Source organism: Beta vulgaris, chromosome 8 (assembly GCF_026745355.1).
Source record: "Beta vulgaris subsp. vulgaris cultivar EL10 chromosome 8, EL10.2, whole genome shotgun sequence".
NCBI classification, from domain to species: Eukaryota; Viridiplantae; Streptophyta; class Magnoliopsida; order Caryophyllales; family Amaranthaceae; genus Beta; species Beta vulgaris.
In genome coordinates, this window is record NC_079209.1 from 60,339,047 (window position 1) to 60,357,264 (window position 18,218).

The following is an 18,218-nucleotide window of genomic DNA, read 5'->3' on the forward strand; positions in this document are numbered from 1 at the left end:
TGAATGATTGATGGACATTTTGGAACAATTTCGAGTTGCACGAAAAATGAATAAATCAGGTATTTAGAGATTTTTGAGGCAACACAAATGGTACCAAGTACTGGGGCTATGTTATAAGTCATGTCGGCTCCCCTAGGAAGGTTTCAGGAGAAAAATATGACAAGGTCCGAAAGAGTCCAAAAATTCCCCAAACAGGCAAGATTGAAGGTTATAATGCACGATTTCAGACTTTTCCGGGGTCCGAGCTCCGGACACCATGAGATGCCTTATAGGGACATGGAAGTTCATTGGAAATGACTCTCATAGATTGGAGCATATATATAAATGATTTCTCAGTTATTTCGGAGCAATTTTAGGTTGCACGAAATGAATAAATGGGGATATTTAGAGACTTTTTTAGGCAACACAAATTATAGCAAGCACCCGGGCTAAGTTACAAGTCATGTCGGGTCCCCTAGGAGGGTTTCGGCAAAATAATATGGTCGGGACTTTTGACTGTTTCCCTAGTCATTACGGAATCGTGACATTTACCTAAATAAAGGAAGTATTAAAAAGTAAAAGGCCAAAGTGTTTTATTTCTTTAAAAGTATTGTGATACTAATACCTAAGATTTGAAATTAAATAATATATTATCTTTTGTGACTCTATATATTTATCTAAAATAACAAGTGTTCAAACGATTTTGAAACAAATGGAATATTACAACAATTATCTTTCTTGAAATTGGATTGTTTGTGTATCTCCCACTAATTTATGTAAAGTAGGAGACATTTCTGTGGAACATAGCAAGTTGCTGAGAGTTATAAATATGGTTTGAATCATTAACCATTTCACAAGAGAGAATTGATTAAGTGGATAGGAGAGAGTGGGAGACGGGGGAAAAGGGCCCTGGAAAATGGAAAATGGAAATTGGTAGATTACGTCCATCCGGAAACATATCAAGAAGGCAATAAGCACATAGCAAGATAAAAAAAAAAAAAAAAAAGTGTTGTAATGCATGCCCTCTTATGGTACCAATGTGGTAAACTAGAAGCCCAAATCAAGGGATTTAAAGATCATTATTATCTCTAAAAAAAATTGTACCAAACAACATAATTAAAATTAGATTTGCAAAACAGCGGTCGAAATTGATCCAAGTGGTTATTTGGTTAAATATGGAGAATATCATTGTGGAGGGAGAAAGTGTTTTAAGATCTCAACTACATCACTTTCTGGGGGTATAATAACCATTTTCGATTCGTCGGTTCCAATTGGCACAAACAAATCGTAATTTCTTGAATACATTTCCAGTTTAGGGACAACCGAATAGGCATGGTGGTAATGGTGATGTGCAAATTGCAATGCCAGCATTGAATTCAGTCCCTCCTAGGCTTCTACCACCGTCGTTGCATAATGAATGACTAACTAAAATGATTACTGGCTTGATTTATAAGTTTAAACCAGTATACTTTCACATAGTATAGTAGAAAATATTGTTACATTAGCTACAAATAGCTACAATATTACAACAGTGAGAAAACTTATCTCAAAAAATTTACAGGGGGTTCTAAACTGCTAACCAGAATACGCAGATCAATATCTTTGTCCTCGAATTTTTTGATGAATGGATGTTTCTGCAGCCAAAAGAAAAAGGATTTAGACAGTATACTTATAATACAGATCAAGAGTCAATCATCTCTAGCAGATACAAACCAGAAGGTCCGAAGATGTCCATCTATCTTTTGGGTCCTTTTGTATGCTGCAAATGGAAAACATAACACGTCAGATAAGTAATACAAGTAGGCACTGGAGTATTACGTTAGTTACACAAATCAATCGATCTACACATCATTAATTAAATGGATCTCATAGATGAAAGAATGCATGATCCACGAGAATCTTTACCTTCAGGATTATCTTATTTACGACTTTATTATACACCCGGGTGTACCGTGAGCATGTTTGTACACCCAACGCTATATTTTTGCTCACTCCTCATCTGAAACCTCCAAAAGCACAAAATTCGCACAATAGGGAGAGTTCCAAATGAGCAAATGAGAAGAATAGCATTGGGTGTATAATGCACATGGTACACCAAGGTGTACAATGAATGTTCTCTTGTTATTCCCTTCTAACAAAGTCCTAATGTTCCATAGATTTAAGAACTATTTATGAGCTTTTGTTATGTCTAGCCACATTGTTGATAAATACCGCCACCACCAGCACATAATTTTCTTTGATAACATATTCTAAAAGAAAGGTGAACAGTTGTTCTACCCCAAAGACTAACACACAGATCAAGTAAAATATGCTCTAGGATATCGTGGAAAATCAGCAAGTTGAACTGAGAACGCTACTAGTCTAAGGCATTTGCAAACCAGAATGGGTGAAAGTAATGTTACCACAAAGATGAGAAGATATGGGAAAATTTTGCCTACATGCCCAAAAAGCATTGCCAAACATGCATATGCATCAAACAAACCAGCTCTTGTGCTACAAAGAGAATACAACAAGGGTTTGATATATTTAAGTTCTTACCAAGCAGAGATAAAGGAACAAAATTCTGGTGAAAACTGATCGGATGGGGCACAAGGTGCTGGACTTCCCACAATCGCTGCCAGAAGCTCAAAATAGCTCGGTGCACTTTGCTGATCCTCAGATTGTATGTAGGGGAAGCGTCCAATGGCACACTCCAATACAATTATACCCAAACTCCAAATGTCACAGCTATAGTCATAAGAGCTTCCACTAATTCTCTCTGGCTGAAAATGATATATAACGCACACAATTCAGGTAACTTAAAACATGCACAAGAAACATGATTTTACCAGGCTAATAGGTTACAGTCACAGCACACTATAGCTTAAACTGAGAAAGAAACTTTATACTTACCGACATGTAATTGTAGGTCCCAACAAATGTGTCACGTTGACCCATTGAGGTAGCTAGCATCGCACTAACACCAAAGTCAGTAATCTTTACTTCTCCTTTGTGATTTACCAACAGATTGGAAGGCTTCATATCCCTATGTATGACATGCCTTTCATTATGCAAGTATACAAGACCCTGTAACACCTGCAAAAGGGAACAATTTACAACAAAGAGAAAAGGGTCCACATGCTAAATATTGAAAAATGAGATTTCAAACAAATCATGTACCTGCTTGCAAACAACTGCAAGGTAAGGTTCCAGAATCGTGTTGATTTGTTTGATGACATCGGCCAAAGAGCCTCGGTCCATATACTCTAGAACAAGAGAGAAAGCTCCATTGTGATAAAAGGAATGGTGACATATAACTATATGAGGACACTGAGATGACTGGTTTATTTTCAACTCTTGTACAATTTGTTTACGAATCTCCTCTTGTATGTTCATTTGGATGACCTGTTACAAGTCAACATAACTCCTTAGAGATCCAACACAAATGATCTTATCATACTGTAATACCATACCATCGCCATATTAATTGTTAAAGAACATTGTAAAATGAGGATTGTTCACGTTGATATATGCATAATAACTTAATAAGCACTTGGCCACTTCAGATCTAAGGCAGTCGGTGTTAAATAACTCTTGTTGACTATGGCATATACCAAATTCACCAAGCTGCTAAATTACCTTCCGGAAAAAAAAGGAGTTATCAAAAAGCATCATATCCAACAACCATATCAGTATTATGACAAAAAAAACTGCAAAAAACAGATTGTTGTGTTGTAGTGCATCTTGAAATTGGCAAAGAATGTTGCTCATTCTTACAGTCCAAGAAGCAAAAATGAATTGAATCTCATTTTATGTTGTATAAAAAGCAAAAGAATAAATCTAGACCAGGTTTTATTGTTAAATACTGATCTTTTAGCTTTTGCTTCACAAGTCCTCTTCAACAGTGAAACAAGGGTTGACGTTTCCTCATGCCGCCAAGAGGCTTTGACATAAATTTACTATCCAATTTAAGAATAACAAATAGGTAGTGGGATATTGCATGTGAAATAGCCACATATACAATTACCTTCAAAGCAAATAATTTGCCAACCCATTTATGCCGAACAAGCTGAACTACTCCGCCACTTCCTTTGCCAATGACCTTTACAGTCTCAAGATCCTCCAGTGTAACTTGAAAGTCAAGATCTTTAGCATCTGATTGCTGTTCAAGCAAACAATGCCAAGCTAGTTCAGAATTATTGATTAAAACAAAACCCAGTTACTCCACAAGTTCTGCAGTCAATGTTAAAACATAAACTTCAACTTGTTGAGGTTAGCATGTATCACATGGAGCACAAGAGGTATTTTATTGCTTTCTCTATAAGTCCTTTAAAGCTTATCAGATCGAAAGCCCGTCTAAAAATGATATCTGTGATAACAAGCTAAACAACCAGTGTATGTGTTGTAACCTTAACCACTAATGAATACTATATACAGCAATTTATATTAGACTATTTGTAGAACATATTGACTCATAAAAGAAACATGTGCCAACTACCAAGAACCATATTTAACAAAGTGACACAAGGATTTTCCATCATCTGCTCCACCAACTAAAAACACCAGCATGAAGCAACTTATGCTACTATGTGGCATTCGTACGTCAATCTTCAAACAACTAGTACTTCCTCCATTCCAAGGATCCTAGAGAGAGAAAGTTGGGACCACAACAAAGTAAGGTAATTTAAGAGGTGGGATAAAAAAGAGGAGTGATGTTCTCTTGCTTTTTAGTGGCATATTTGTAATAAAAGAGCTTGGTGTCACTTATTATGACATTTCCATACAAGGCAAGTGTGTCACTTAATATTACCTACGGTCATCAAGCTGGAGCTAGGCATATTGGAAGATTTGAATTGATTTCAATGACTCCACACTAACCTAACAATATTCGAACTTCGATAATCTATATCGACTTCACCAAAATCCTAATTCGCCTTTCCTACTTATGAATATATTCTAGACAAAATTCTTCCTCTACATTTCATATCTCGGAAACTCTAGCAATACTCAACATAGTCATCAAAGCTAATAGTAGCATTATAACCAGAAATCAAGAAGCTCAAAATTCCAACTAACCTAACAATATTCGAACTTCGATAATATACATCGACTTCACCAAAATCCTAATCCGCTTTTCCTACTTATGAATGTGTTCTAGGCAAAATTCTTCCTCTACAATTCATATCTCCATACTCGTCTACTCGAGCGTCAACATAGTCATCAAAGCTAATAGTAGCATTATAACCAGAAATCAAGAAGCTCAAAATTACAACTAATTTCAGTGATGATGCATAAAAAAACAAAATTAAATTCAAGATAACAAGGAAAATTACACGAGGTTCTTTATCTTCAGATTTAAGCCGCAATCCTTTCTGGTTTAGCAACAAATCACCATCTTGAAATGTTCCACTCGCACTCCTGAAACAATTGATTACAATCTACTCATATTCCAAGTAAATTCGCAATTTGATAACAGGAATTCTATATATCACGTAATCAAAGAAAGATCGTAAATGAGAAAATCGTAATTAGTGAAATTAAAATCGAGATATTGACAAAATGAGCTTACAAGAAGCTACTGATTGGAGTTTCTTGAGCAGGAAGTGAGAGCTTGAGCTGCTTTAATGGCGTCTTTGTCTTCATTTTTGTCGAGGTTTAGGGTTTGATAGATGAGAGAGAAAGTGGAGTGAGAATTTAAAAGAGGATGACCGCCAAAAGGAGAGTGATTCACCATTTTTCCAAGTGTAAGTAGTGGACTCATTATTTGAATTTTGCCAATTTTTTTTGACTCTATTATAAGGTAAAGTAATCTGCGATTTATAAAATTTTCTATAGAGTATGGTCCCGTTCTTTTATACGGAGAGAAATTGAAATAAGATAGAGAAAAACTAAATCAAATTGAAATGAATTGAACTGAATTGAAGTGAAAATAGTTCAGAAGAACCGGATTTATATTAAGGTGTTTAACAATAAGACGGTTTGATTTGAATTATTTGATGAGCAATTGGTATTGGACTAGTTGTTTAACTATTTTGTTTTTGTGATTGTGTTTGCTAAAATTAGTTGTTTAGTATATATGTAAAAGTAAGTTAACAAAAAAGTATTTATATATTTGAAATTCTCACATTTAAATAACTTACAGATAAATAAATTTAAAAAAATAATCAATGGTATAAGAATGTATTCATTATACACCCACGACCCACCAAATATCATCTTTTGTTCTTTTAGATCTCTGCCTATCTATAGATTTCAAATGATTAATGAGATAAAAACAACAACCTTGAGTATATCATACTCACGTACATCCAAAATGTATAATAAAAGTTGTGGCCTTTTATGTTCTTTTGGGGTTAATCGAACTTAATTGAAATTAAGTCAGTTGAAACCAAATCCAACTGAAACTATCTCCAACAAATTAAGGGCATGTAATGGAAGATGTTGATGATAACTTGGTTAACCTAATTGATAGAATATCAAATATGATATTATTATGATAATAAAAGTCTAGTATTATAGATATAATTAACGATTTTTTCACCAAATATCCCCGACAAATCACGAAATTCACCATAAATCCTCAATATTTCAGATATTCACCATATACCTCCGAGTTTTTAAAATTGTTCACCTAATACCCTTTTTGGTAACAGACATTAAGTCGCTGTTAGAGTTATTTACGATTTTGCCACCATAACCCCTAACCCTGACCCCCTATATCCTAACATCCTAAACCCTAACACTAATCCTAAACCTAACCACTAACCTACTCTCCTCTCCCCTCCACCCTAGCCCGGCCCCCACCCCCTCCCATCCACCCCAGCCCCCACCATCCCATTCCACCTACTCACCCTCCATAGATTTTCGCGACAACCCCCCACTTGCGATTTTTCTCGCGATTTCTCAGATCTCAGGCAAAGATAGAGAGCAACCATTTCCCCCACAATTTCTCAATTCTCATGCGAGGAAAGAGAACAGCGAGGGGGAGTTTGTGTGATAGGAGAGAGAAGGTGCGATAACAGGGGAGTGCATTTGGAGATGCGCGAGGGTTGCACAAGGTGGTCGGAGGTAGGGTGGCAGCACGATAATTAAGGTTAAGCGTCCAGTGGGAGTAGATAGTGCATTCAGTTTTGGGTAGATGAGAACAGAGGAGGATAGGGGTGGGGGTCGGGGCTGCGACGGTGGAGGGGAGGGGGAGGGGATGAGTTGGGTTTTAGTTTTTAGGGTTAGGGGTTGATAATGACAATATCATAAATAAAGTTAACGAGGACTTAACATCCATTAGAAAAAAGGTAGATGGTGCAGAGTTTTGAAAACTCGGGGATATATGGTGAATATCTGAAACATTAAGGATATATGGTGAATTTCATGATTTATCAGGAGTATTTGGTGAAAAAATCGTATAGCTTAATAAAATAGAAGTGTGTGGTAGATATTGTTTATCTATTGTACAACCAGGAGTTTAGTTGGTTAGATTCTATAAATTAGTATTTTGTAATGCTTCTTAACCTTGTATTATAAATATGTGATTGATTAATGAAAAAAAAGAATGACGAATATTGAGATTAGTATACTTTGTTTTAGGTGTTGTTTGGTTGGAAGCTATTTTCCTTGGAAATACATTATGGGTGTTGTGTTTGGTTGGAGGAAAATGGGAGAAGCATTGGAAATCACTCACCAAGCCCCCCTTGGTGAGTAATTTCTTAGGAAATGCAATTTCCTATGATGTCAACCAAACAATTTTGTCTAATTCATAGGAAATTAACAAGGGAAAGAATTTCCCATGAAATGTAAATTCCATGAGAAATTACTTCCTATGTGAACCAAACGAGACTTATCTATACTAATATATTAAAAGGCGTGCGTAAACCAGGAACGGTGCCACGTGACGCTCTCCCTAGGGAGTTTTAGATCATGTAATTCATGTACAATAAAAAAATTAGAAATTACATAGTATAGGTTTTGATCCCATGATCTCAAGTTCATGTATTAAAGTTTTAGCCATTAGACCAAGTAGTATTTAGTGCTATCATATCAAAGTACAATATTAATAAATGAAAATTTTCTTACCCGGGACATGGCCCGGGCCTAATAACTAGTTAGATTAGAAATAGTGGAGAAGAGTACCATAGTGAACAGACATGCCAAAAATTGAGAGTACTTATTTCTCTGAACTGGATTCCATTTTATTCTTAAAATATCATCAAAAATAATCTCTTTTCCCAAAATCCTCTAAAACCTCTGCTCACTCACCACCATCATTTCTGACAAAAACCCACTTCTTTACTTATTCCCTTGTTTCTCTGCACTGTCTCTCTCTCTCTCCTCCATTCTTTCTCTCGAGCCTAGGAAAATCCTAGAACCAACACACATAAAAGAGGCTAAAAATAACGGATACTACTAAAACTAACGTTACAATCTAAGCTTACTTTATTTCATAAAAGCTCAAAATTCTTATTATCATTCTTACTATAAAGTGAAATAAAAAAAAAGTGAGAATAAGTGTGTTCTTTGGCTTCCATTGAAGAAAGAAGTAAGCTTTAACAATGGCTTGGAGATTTCGACTCATCTTTGCTGCTTCTCTCCTCTTAACTCTTCTGGGTAATTTTTTTTTTCTTGTTTTGTGTATGTTTTGGTTATTTTTTTAGCTAATTACAGTATAATTATGGCTTGAAATTTGTTAATTTTTCTGGGTGTTCTTGATTAGTGTTAGTTTTTGTTTGGGTATTTGTAGAGTACCGACATTTTGCTACTGTTTTCAAAAAATTTAAGGGTGTTTTTCTTTTTTGGAAAAAACTGTAGGGGAATTTTTCTTTACTTTTTTTTTGTTTTTTTGTGCTGAATGTAAAGTTTATCTAGCTGAATTTCTGAACTGTAAACACATTTTCTGCTGTGCAAATTGAAATTAAGGATTAAAAAAGTTTCTGTTTTTTTAGGAGTAGTTGATATGAGTGTTTATATCAGTATATGAGTTGGTGGGCATTTAGTGAGAATTTAATGTGTTTACAGACCAAATTTCCATAAAAGTAACAGTTTGTCAGTTTGAGTTGGATGTATGCATGAAATGGGTTACTAATTTTTCAATTTTTTTTTTATGTATTTTTGACTTAGAAGAGATGCTGAATTAAGGTGAGATTTTAATGTATTTTTAGTTTTCTAGTTTTGGCAATTTGTGAATTTGATTAGATTTCTCTTAATTAATATTAGTATATGCTAAAATCATCATTCTGTCACTCTGAGTTCTTCACATGTTCTGCAAAAGATTGTAGTGGTAATCTCTTGTTTGGTTGTTGATGTTATTATATGTAGTTTTTAATTACCTCATGTGTTTCTAGTGATAAGAAAATGGTCATTTGAAGAGAAAAGACAAACATGGCATTAGTCTAGTCTTTTACTACATCATAAGTTGTAGTAAATTATAATTTTTTGATTTGGATTAGAGTGTACTCATCCTGATGTGAATAGTGAATACTACTTGTCAAATTATATATACTTTAATTGGGTATGTTTAAAACACAAGTTATGTTTGTTCCCCTTGTTTTGATTACTTGCATAACTGGGCAACGTAGTGTGTTCATTTTTTGATCACTGCATCATTTTCATCCAAGTGTATGGACTCTAAAGCCGAACACAATGTTAGGATATTTGGCATATGATTGCAGTTCACTGCTATGGATTATGGTCATGGTCGCGAATCATGTTTCTCATGTAATTAGACTAGTGAGACAATATTTAGAAATGGGTGCGTCTTCTTCACCTTATTTTGCTGAACTTACCTCCACTGCACTTATTTTATAAGGCATTAGAACTTGTTGGAACTAATCTGAATCTTAATCTTGCTGAAACGTAGTTTTTTAGGATGACGAGAATGCAACCTAGGCTCACAACATCGAATTCTTAATTCAAATGGCACATAGAATATCAATATGACTTGTTTTCCGTTTCTTACGTTATTGGTATACTAGTTAATGTGTTCATGTTGCAGAACTGTCATTTATACTGAGAATATTGATTTGCTCTGGAAATGCAATCTACAGCTCTATGTAGTGGCAGCAAGATTGGAATATGCTATGGACGAAATGGCGATGATCTCCCAACTCCTGATAAGGCAGCAGAGCTGATTAAGCAGCACAACATCAAATATGTCAGAATCTATGACTCCAATATTCAGGTTCTCAAGGCATTTGCCAATACTGGAGTGGAGCTTATGATTGGGGTCCCAAACTCTGATTTGCTTGCTTTCTCTCAATTCCAATCCAATGTTGACTCCTGGCTGAAAAACAGCATCCTCCCGTACTATCCAACCACAAAGATCACATGCATTACAGTCGGTGCCGAGGTGACTGAGGCCACTAATAATGCCTCTACCTTTGTTGTTCCTGCCATGAAAAATGTCTTCACGGCCTTAAAGAAAGCCGGCCTACATAAGAAGATTAAGGTCTCGAGCACCCACTCGCTTGGGGTCTTGTCTCGATCATTCCCACCTTCAGCTGGGGCCTTTAGTAGCCACTTTGCTTACTATCTGAAACCCATGTTAGAGTTTCTTGCTGAGAATCAGTCACCTTTTATGGTTGACATCTACCCCTACTATGCATACCGAGATTCCCCCACAAATGTTTCTTTAGATTATGCCCTCTTCCAATCATCCTCGGAGGTCATTGATCCAAACACGGGCTTACTATACACAAACATGTTCGATGCACAGATCGATGCTCTCTACTTCGCACTAATGGCTCTAAATTTCCGAACCATCAAAGTTATGGTGACTGAGACGGGGTGGCCTTCAAAAGGATCACTAAAGGAGACAGCTGCTACTCCAGATAATGCACAGATATATAATACGAACCTCATTCGCCACGTCATTAATGACACAGGAACGCCAGCTAAGCCGGGAGAGGAGCTCGATGTCTATATCTTCTCGTTGTTCAACGAGAACAGGAAGCCGGGGATGGAGTCTGAGAGGAATTGGGGTTTATTTTACCCTGGTGGGACGAGTGTTTATAATCTTGATTTTACTGGAAAGAGTGTCACGGAGATGGCTAGTGGGGTTAATGGCACCAACACTACAGAACCAACTTGGTGTATTGCGTCATCAAATGCTACCGAGGAAGATTTGAATAATGCCTTGAATTGGGCTTGCGGACCAGGGAACGTGGACTGTACACCGATACAACCTAGTCAGCCTTGTTATGAGCCTAATACTCCAGTTTCTCATGCTTCTTTCGCGTTTAACAGTTATTACCAGCAAAACGGAGCCACTGATATTGCTTGTGGTTTTGGAGGAGCAGGTCTTAAAGTTGCCAAAGATCCAAGTAGGTTTCTTGGTTCTCTCTCTCTCTCTCTGTTCTGAATGCATTTTTTGCTCATCAATCTGCATAATTTGTTGCATGAGTATGTTGCATACTGAATTTGAGGCAGCAATCCCAGAAATTAATGGATTCATATCTTAATTTGTGATTTTTTCAAGATTTAGCTTTGCATAGTGCTATTAGTTCAATAACATTAGAAATTGAGAGGTAGGACAATTCAATAGTTGCCTGATTTCTGCACAACATAAACTTATGTATGCAATTGCAACATAATAGCATGAATATTTGTTGTCTTGTTGTAGTTCTATAACTATGATAGCATGCTAAACATCGCTTTGTTTACTGATGCAGGCTACGACAAGTGCCTGTATCTGACTGCTGGGTATGTGTAATCTTCTACCAACTCACACGGTTAATTTTTATGCAATTTTCAAATATGCTCAACTTCGTTTCTTTTTCATTGACATGTCCACTTCTGAACATTCTACTGCAATATGTCTATTTTCACAGGAATAAGAAAACTTCTGCAGCTAGTAATATGAGTGCTACACCTTCAACCGCCATAGCTATTCAGCGGCACCCATCATTCTTTCCGTGGATTTTTACTTGCCTGCTTTCACTTCTTCTGTCAATTGTATGAAAAGAGGGGCTTCCAAGATTCAGAAGCACACGTCATCCGAGAAAGAATTGGATCGGACGCTGTCATTTCCTAAGGTGGGAGTGTATGTCAAAGATAATGCCCTGCCTAAGTTTTGTATTACTACCATGTAAATGGGATGGTTTAAGGCTAGGTATTCCAACTGCACATATTGTACTAATTCACTTTTATTGCATGATTTTGGACTACTTGGAAGTAAGCACTTTGTCTCATGTTCTTTGTCTGGAGTACTTTTTTTTGGGATACTTATCTTATCTGTGCAGGCCTCGGATGTGGAATGTTTTTGGCAGTGCTCAAACTATGCAGAGAGCTGTTAACTAGGAGTATCTCTAACAGATAGATTGGTATCCATCACTTTCAACTAGTACTATAAAATCGTAAATGGTACTAATTGAGTACTAATTGAAAGGGTTTTGGGTACTAATTGGGAGGCTGTTTTTTCTTTCAATGCTTTACTGTTACCAATTGAAAGGAGGTTTGATGTTACTCCCTCTGTTCGCCACCAATTTTGACCGATTATTTTAGTTTTTTTTTACAAGTAAAAATATAGTTGGTCTTATTAGATTCGTCTCGATGTGTATAGCAGATAATAAAAAGCGAAGGGAGTACGTTTTGATTTCTACTTTGTTGGGTACCAATTGAAAGAGTTTTGGTACCTGTGCTGTGGTAGATAGTTGATAGTAATTTGGACTCTATCAGATAGATATATCACTTTCTCCTGAAGCTTCCCCTTTTCCAGTCACTATTATTCTTGATTTGAAGGTGGGACAGGAAGCATTTCACTGTAAGGTCTTCAACCAGTGGCTGATGAAGATGAATGTATTTGGATATGAGCCATGTCCCTCCTAAAAGATTCGTAATTTTCTTCTGATATATTTCATCTGTTTCTTTTTACTTGCTATATAAATTTTTGACACGTAATTTTAGGAGAAGAGATGAGTTAGGATGTTAAGACTTAAATTATTTGATTAATTTGTCTGTTTACATTGTCATATTTTCTCCTTAAATTTTTCTTAGGTGTTTTGGAGCACATGTAAACTCGTATTTATAATAATGTCATTTATATTTTCACAAATCCATTATTAATACCAATCTATGGTGCATAAATATCTTGACCCTTCCATTTGTTAGACACGGATTGACAAGTCTTAGGTTGGTTGGAGTTTACAAAGGACAAGAATGATAGGATCAAATATAGTGAATGTGAGTGTAAATAAGTGGTCCATGAACCGTTCTTCAATAGGATAAGGAGAATGAGCGTGATTTGGTTCTTTCTCATCTCTTTTCTTCTTCCTTAAGTGCCCGATTTGGTTTTGTCTCGTCTCTTTTCTTCTTTCTTGAGTGCTTGATTTGGTCAGTTCGTGTTTTACTTCATCGATACCGTAATCCTAACTCTTAACATTATCATATAGCAGTACTAAAACCTTCGTGGCTCATATGGATAAAAAAAATAAAAAATAGCAGTACTACAATATTACATACATCCAAGTACCATCCTGTGCTTAATAACACATTCTGTCATTCTCAATCATAAATCCATTTCGAAATCAACATACATTCTACCAAAAGTATTCATAACTCTTATTCTTTTAGACCACAATAAAACTTCACGAGAAAGATGTCCACAGAAGACAGGTTGAAGAAACCCAAGCCTCAAACTTTTGCACACAACTGTATAACCTATGCAATCGTTGTATAATTTCACTGCACATACAAGAAAGAAGGGAGATGAAGTTTTTCTTATTCTTAAGAAAAATCGGAAAACTGTATCTCCATATCCTCTTCCTCCAAATCCGCAATAACTAGATCGTCCAGTAACTAGGAGAATGTACCTTTATTTCTAAACTAAAGACCCTGCTCAACCAGATAATCACCAATCCTTTCTACAACCATATTGCATTGTCCAGGAGTCATGGGCTCGTCATAAATTCCGATTATCAAAGCTTGGTTGGTTTTGTTGACGGTAACACCTCCAGGTCCCTGTGTTATGTACATCATTATAAGATAAACCGGCCAGCTTATGATTCGAAAACATAACAGCATGAATGTATGCTCCACCCTTTTTATCCCTATATTGATTAAAATGCAACAACTGTCAAAGGACCAACTCAACCAAAAGCTTAAGCTGATGGTTGGAATCCCAGAAATAGTTTAATACTCTATCAATAGCCATGTACATTTGCAACGACATGGTTTAACAATGATCATAGTCGAAATTCTATGTATAACAAGAGTATTTTATTAACTGTTGGAAACTATGAATTTGACAAGAAGTGTGGATAAGAAGGGATAAGAAGTTTAACCTTCTTTCCTCTGATCACTGATCCAGGTTCGCCTTGGATCACCATATACTTTGTGCCGCCAAGGTGTAAGCCAGTAGGAGCGAGTGTTCCAGGTTCTTCGAAGTCCTTCATGATGGCTGCTACCTCACCAGGCTTGAGCTGCAGCATCATTGGTTGGGGGAGGAAAACACTACATTACTGATTTGTGTATGAAATACAACGATATCTGGGATACATATTACAATAATGCAATCCTTCAAACTTTTATCAAGTCTGTTTGCTAGCTACAAGAGAGTTGTGTGTAACGTACTCAAGGAAAAACATTCGTGAGTATCCCCAAATTGGAATAAAATGAGAAAAGGAACCAATGTCATAAGCTTGAGGAGTCCGTCAAAGTACCGATTGGTTTTAGGATGAAGCCTCCTATGTGCTTATAAGTGGTTCGAACTCTCCTCAATTGGTGGGTGAAGCCTAAGTGCCTAACCAAACCCATTTACTATGGATAAAATTGAACATAGTATAAGCCTTTGTCATGACTTGTGAGCACAAGTTATTTAAATTAGCTATTACTAATTCAATAGCAGCAACACGAAAAGACCAAGTTTCATGACCTCTATGAACGTAATCACTGATACTAGAACTCTTCAAACCAAACTTAATTAGTAAACAAACACGACGATAATTCAATAAGTTTGATCTCATACAAGGCCTAATATCGCCCTATAAAGACTTACTCCCTCCGTCCCAATTTAGTTGCTACATTTTGACCTAGACACTATTCACGTTATAAATTTGACTATCTTTTACTCCATATATATAAGAAAAAACATAATCATGTTGGATCTTGTTTGATTCGTCCCAATTTGTATTTTCCAAATATATAATTTTTATAATATTTTCATATATGTAACTCAAAACGTTGGTGTTTGAAGTTGCATCTCGTAAACTGTGATAAAGCAAATGTAGCAACTAAATTGGGACAAAGGGAGTAATAGACACATCTATAAAAAATACATTTTAAACTTCTAAGCAAAAACTTTGGGAGATGATCTATAAAGGATACCTTCTATGCTAAAAAAAAATTGCATTTATGTTTATACTATATTCAAGATGTTTACTTGTAAACTTGTATGTTAGTCAGTAAGGGTACTTGGTGCATTTTATGCAAATCACAATGGCATTTGGTGTATTTTCGAAACAACGAGGGTACGTGGTGCATTTCGCGAAACCTTAGGGGTACATGGTGAAAAAATCGAATAATAAATGGGTCGTTTGGTGGCATTCTAGGGCAATTTATATGGTGCGAAGCACTCGGAATGCATTATAAGTCGTGCCGCACCCCATAGAAAGGTTTTCGAAGAAAAATATGACCAGGCCTGGAGGATCCCTAAAACGGTCAAAATTGAAGGCTATAAGTCACGTTTTTTGACGTCCACAGGAGCCGTGTACCGAATGTCGTAGGATGGCTAGAGGTGACATGAGATGGTATATTAAGAACTCCCAAGGCTTTGAAAGGGAATAAGAACAACTTTTACGACCATTTCAGGGCCATTCCGTGTTTGCACCACAAAATCATAAATGGGTGGTTTGATGGCATTCTGGGGCAATCAGATGGTGTGAAGCACCCGTGATACATTATAAATCGTGCCACATCCCATATGAAGCTTTTCGGCAAAAAATATGACCGGGCCCGGAGGACCCCTAAAACGGTCAAAATTGATTTAGACGAAAAATATGACGTAAGTCACGTTTGTAGACGTCCACGGGACCCATGCACCAACTGTCGTGTGATAGCTTGAGGGGACATGGGATCGTAAATTAAGGACTCCCATGGCTTTGAACTGGAATAAGAACAACTTTTACGTCCATTTCGGGATCATTGCGTGGCTGCACCACAAAATCATAAATGGGTGGTTTGATGGCATTCTAGGGTAATTCAGATGGTGACAAGCACTCGGGAAGCATCATAAGTCATGCCGCACCCCATAGGAAGGTTTTCGGCGAAAAATATGACCGGGCCCGGAGGAGCTCTAAAACGGTCAAAATTGAAGGCTATAAGTCACGTTTTTAAACGTTCACGGGACTCGTGTACCAAATGTCGTGGGATGGCTCGAGGAGACATGTGATGGTATATTAAGAACTCCCAAGGCTTTGAAAGGGAATAAGAACAACTTTTACGACCGTTTTAGCGTCATTCCGTGGCTGCACCGCAAAATCATAAATGGATGGTTTGATGACATTCAGGTGCAATTCAGATGTTGTGAAGCACCCGTGATGCATAATAAATCGTGTCGCATCCCATATGAAGCTTTTCGGCAAAAAATATGATCGGGCCCGGAGGAGCCCTGTAACGGTCAAAATTGAAGGCTATAAGTCACGTTTTTAGACGTCCACGGGACCCGTGCACCGAATGTCGTGGGATGGCTCAAGGAGACATGTGATGGTATATTAAGAACTCCCAAGGCTTTGAAAGGGAATAAGAACAAGTTTTACGACCGTTTCGGGGCTATTCCGTAGCTGCACCATAAAATCATAAATGGGTGGTTTGATGGTATTCTGGGGTAATTAAGATGGTGCGAAGCACCCGTGATGCATTATAAGTCGTACTGCACCCCACAGGAAACTTTTCGGCAAAAAATATGACCGGGTTCGGAGGACCTCTAAAATAATCAATATTGAAAGGTTATAACTCACGCTTTTAGACGTCCATGGGACTCGTGCACCGAATTTTTCGGGATAGGTTATAACTCACGCTTTTAGACGTCCATGGGACTCGTGCACTGAATTTTTTGGGATGCCTCGAGGGGACATGGGCTGGAATATTAAGGACTCCCACGGCTTTGCTTTGAACGGGGAATAAGAACAACTTTTACGATCGTTTCAGGGTCATTTCGTGGTTGCACGACAGAATAATAAATGGATCATTTGGTGGCATTATGGGGGCAATTTAGATGGTGCGAAGCACTCGGGAAGCATCATAAGTCGTGCTGCACCCCATAGGAAGGTTTTCGACGAAAAATATGATCTGGCTCGGAGGAGCCCTAAAACATTCAATTTTACATTATTTGGTTTGCAAAAAGTGTAGAACTATTTTCACTTAGAGTAAAATTGCTCTCTTAATGGTGGAAAACTATTTTTCCTTGAAAATGAAGTGAAAATTATTTTCCTTCCTATTCCTTCCTTTTCTTTCCTCTCTAATACAATCTTCTTGATCACTACCTCCTTACTTTCCCTTTTATTTTCCTTTCATTTCATCATTTTTCTTAGGCGGAATCAAACAACGGAAAACTAATTTTAAAATTGTATTTTCTATTGTAAATTATTTGACATGAAAATTATTTTACACTGAAAATGTTTTGCATCCAATCAAACAGAACCTAAAAGGTAAAACTTTTCCTAGAAGTACTTCGGCTAATTGAATCATACATGATACATAATTCTAATCTAAGCACTAAAATAAAAACAAGACAAAATATAAAAAAAATAACAGAACCCTGTTTATCTATCCTTGGTACTTGGTAGGTATAAAATTGAGAATATTCCCAATATGCAACAATACGTTCTAGAAACATACTCATAGTATAACTATATGCTGATCACAATCGATGTCATCTAGCTTAGTTAGTTAAGTACTTAAGTCGTACGGAGCTCAAATTATATCTATATCACTATGTTTAGTCGCTCTTTAACGATAACAAAACACGAACATGACATAAGATCAATCAGAGCAAAAAAAGAGAACCTGTGGAAAAGAGGGGCTTTGAGCCCAAACGTTGCCATCATGACCGACGATTGCAGCGGAGGTGAGGTGGTTGCCTTCGATGTCGCACATCAGATGATCATCTACGTACGCTTGCCATGACATGATGCTTGTTTTTGATTGATTTAATTCTTGAACTTTGTCTATGTTTTTGCTGGTATAATTTGTGGGTTTTACTTTTCTTGCAATTTAGAGGGGAGTAAATGAGCAAATATTATAACGTTTGGGAACTTTGTTATATAAGTTAGACA

General features: G+C 36.7%; 3 protein-coding genes across 4 annotated transcripts; 1 reads left to right on the top strand and 2 right to left on the bottom strand.

Annotated features, from left to right (window-relative positions):
- Positions 1 to 1,401: 1,401 nt before the first annotated feature.
- On the bottom strand, positions 1,402 to 5,716 carry LOC104902319 (mitogen-activated protein kinase kinase 6). The gene is made up of 8 exons (XM_010690050.4): positions 5,528 to 5,716; positions 5,292 to 5,376; positions 3,986 to 4,120; positions 3,139 to 3,363; positions 2,872 to 3,054; positions 2,518 to 2,741; positions 1,693 to 1,738; positions 1,402 to 1,613 (listed from the first exon to the last, which is right to left on the bottom strand). The coding sequence occupies exons 1-8, from the start codon at positions 5,599 to 5,601 to the stop codon at positions 1,521 to 1,523; spliced, it is 1,065 nt and encodes a 354-aa protein (XP_010688352.1). The 5' UTR covers positions 5,602 to 5,716; the 3' UTR covers positions 1,402 to 1,520.
- Positions 5,717 to 8,151: 2,435 nt separating this feature from the next.
- On the top strand, positions 8,152 to 12,137 carry LOC104902320 (glucan endo-1,3-beta-glucosidase 13). The gene is made up of 4 exons (XM_010690051.4): positions 8,152 to 8,559; positions 9,996 to 11,270; positions 11,619 to 11,649; positions 11,778 to 12,137. Exons 1-4 carry the CDS (start codon positions 8,505 to 8,507, stop codon positions 11,905 to 11,907), a joined length of 1,491 nt encoding a protein of 496 aa, XP_010688353.2. The 5' UTR covers positions 8,152 to 8,504; the 3' UTR covers positions 11,908 to 12,137.
- A 1,230-nt stretch (positions 12,138 to 13,367) lies between these two features.
- LOC104902322 (profilin) lies at positions 13,368 to 18,218 on the bottom strand. Of its 2 annotated transcripts, XM_010690053.4 has the most exons (4): positions 17,950 to 18,218; positions 14,229 to 14,366; positions 13,758 to 13,905; positions 13,368 to 13,629 (listed from the first exon to the last, which is right to left on the bottom strand). In XM_010690053.4, the coding sequence occupies exons 1-3, from the start codon at positions 18,070 to 18,072 to the stop codon at positions 13,771 to 13,773; spliced, it is 396 nt and encodes a 131-aa protein (XP_010688355.1). In that variant the 5' UTR covers positions 18,073 to 18,218; the 3' UTR covers positions 13,368 to 13,629; positions 13,758 to 13,770. The 2 variants fall into 2 exon arrangements, with proteins under 2 accessions (XP_010688355.1, XP_048490889.1); XM_048634932.2 differs by having other exon boundaries at positions 13,368 to 13,905; positions 17,950 to 18,217.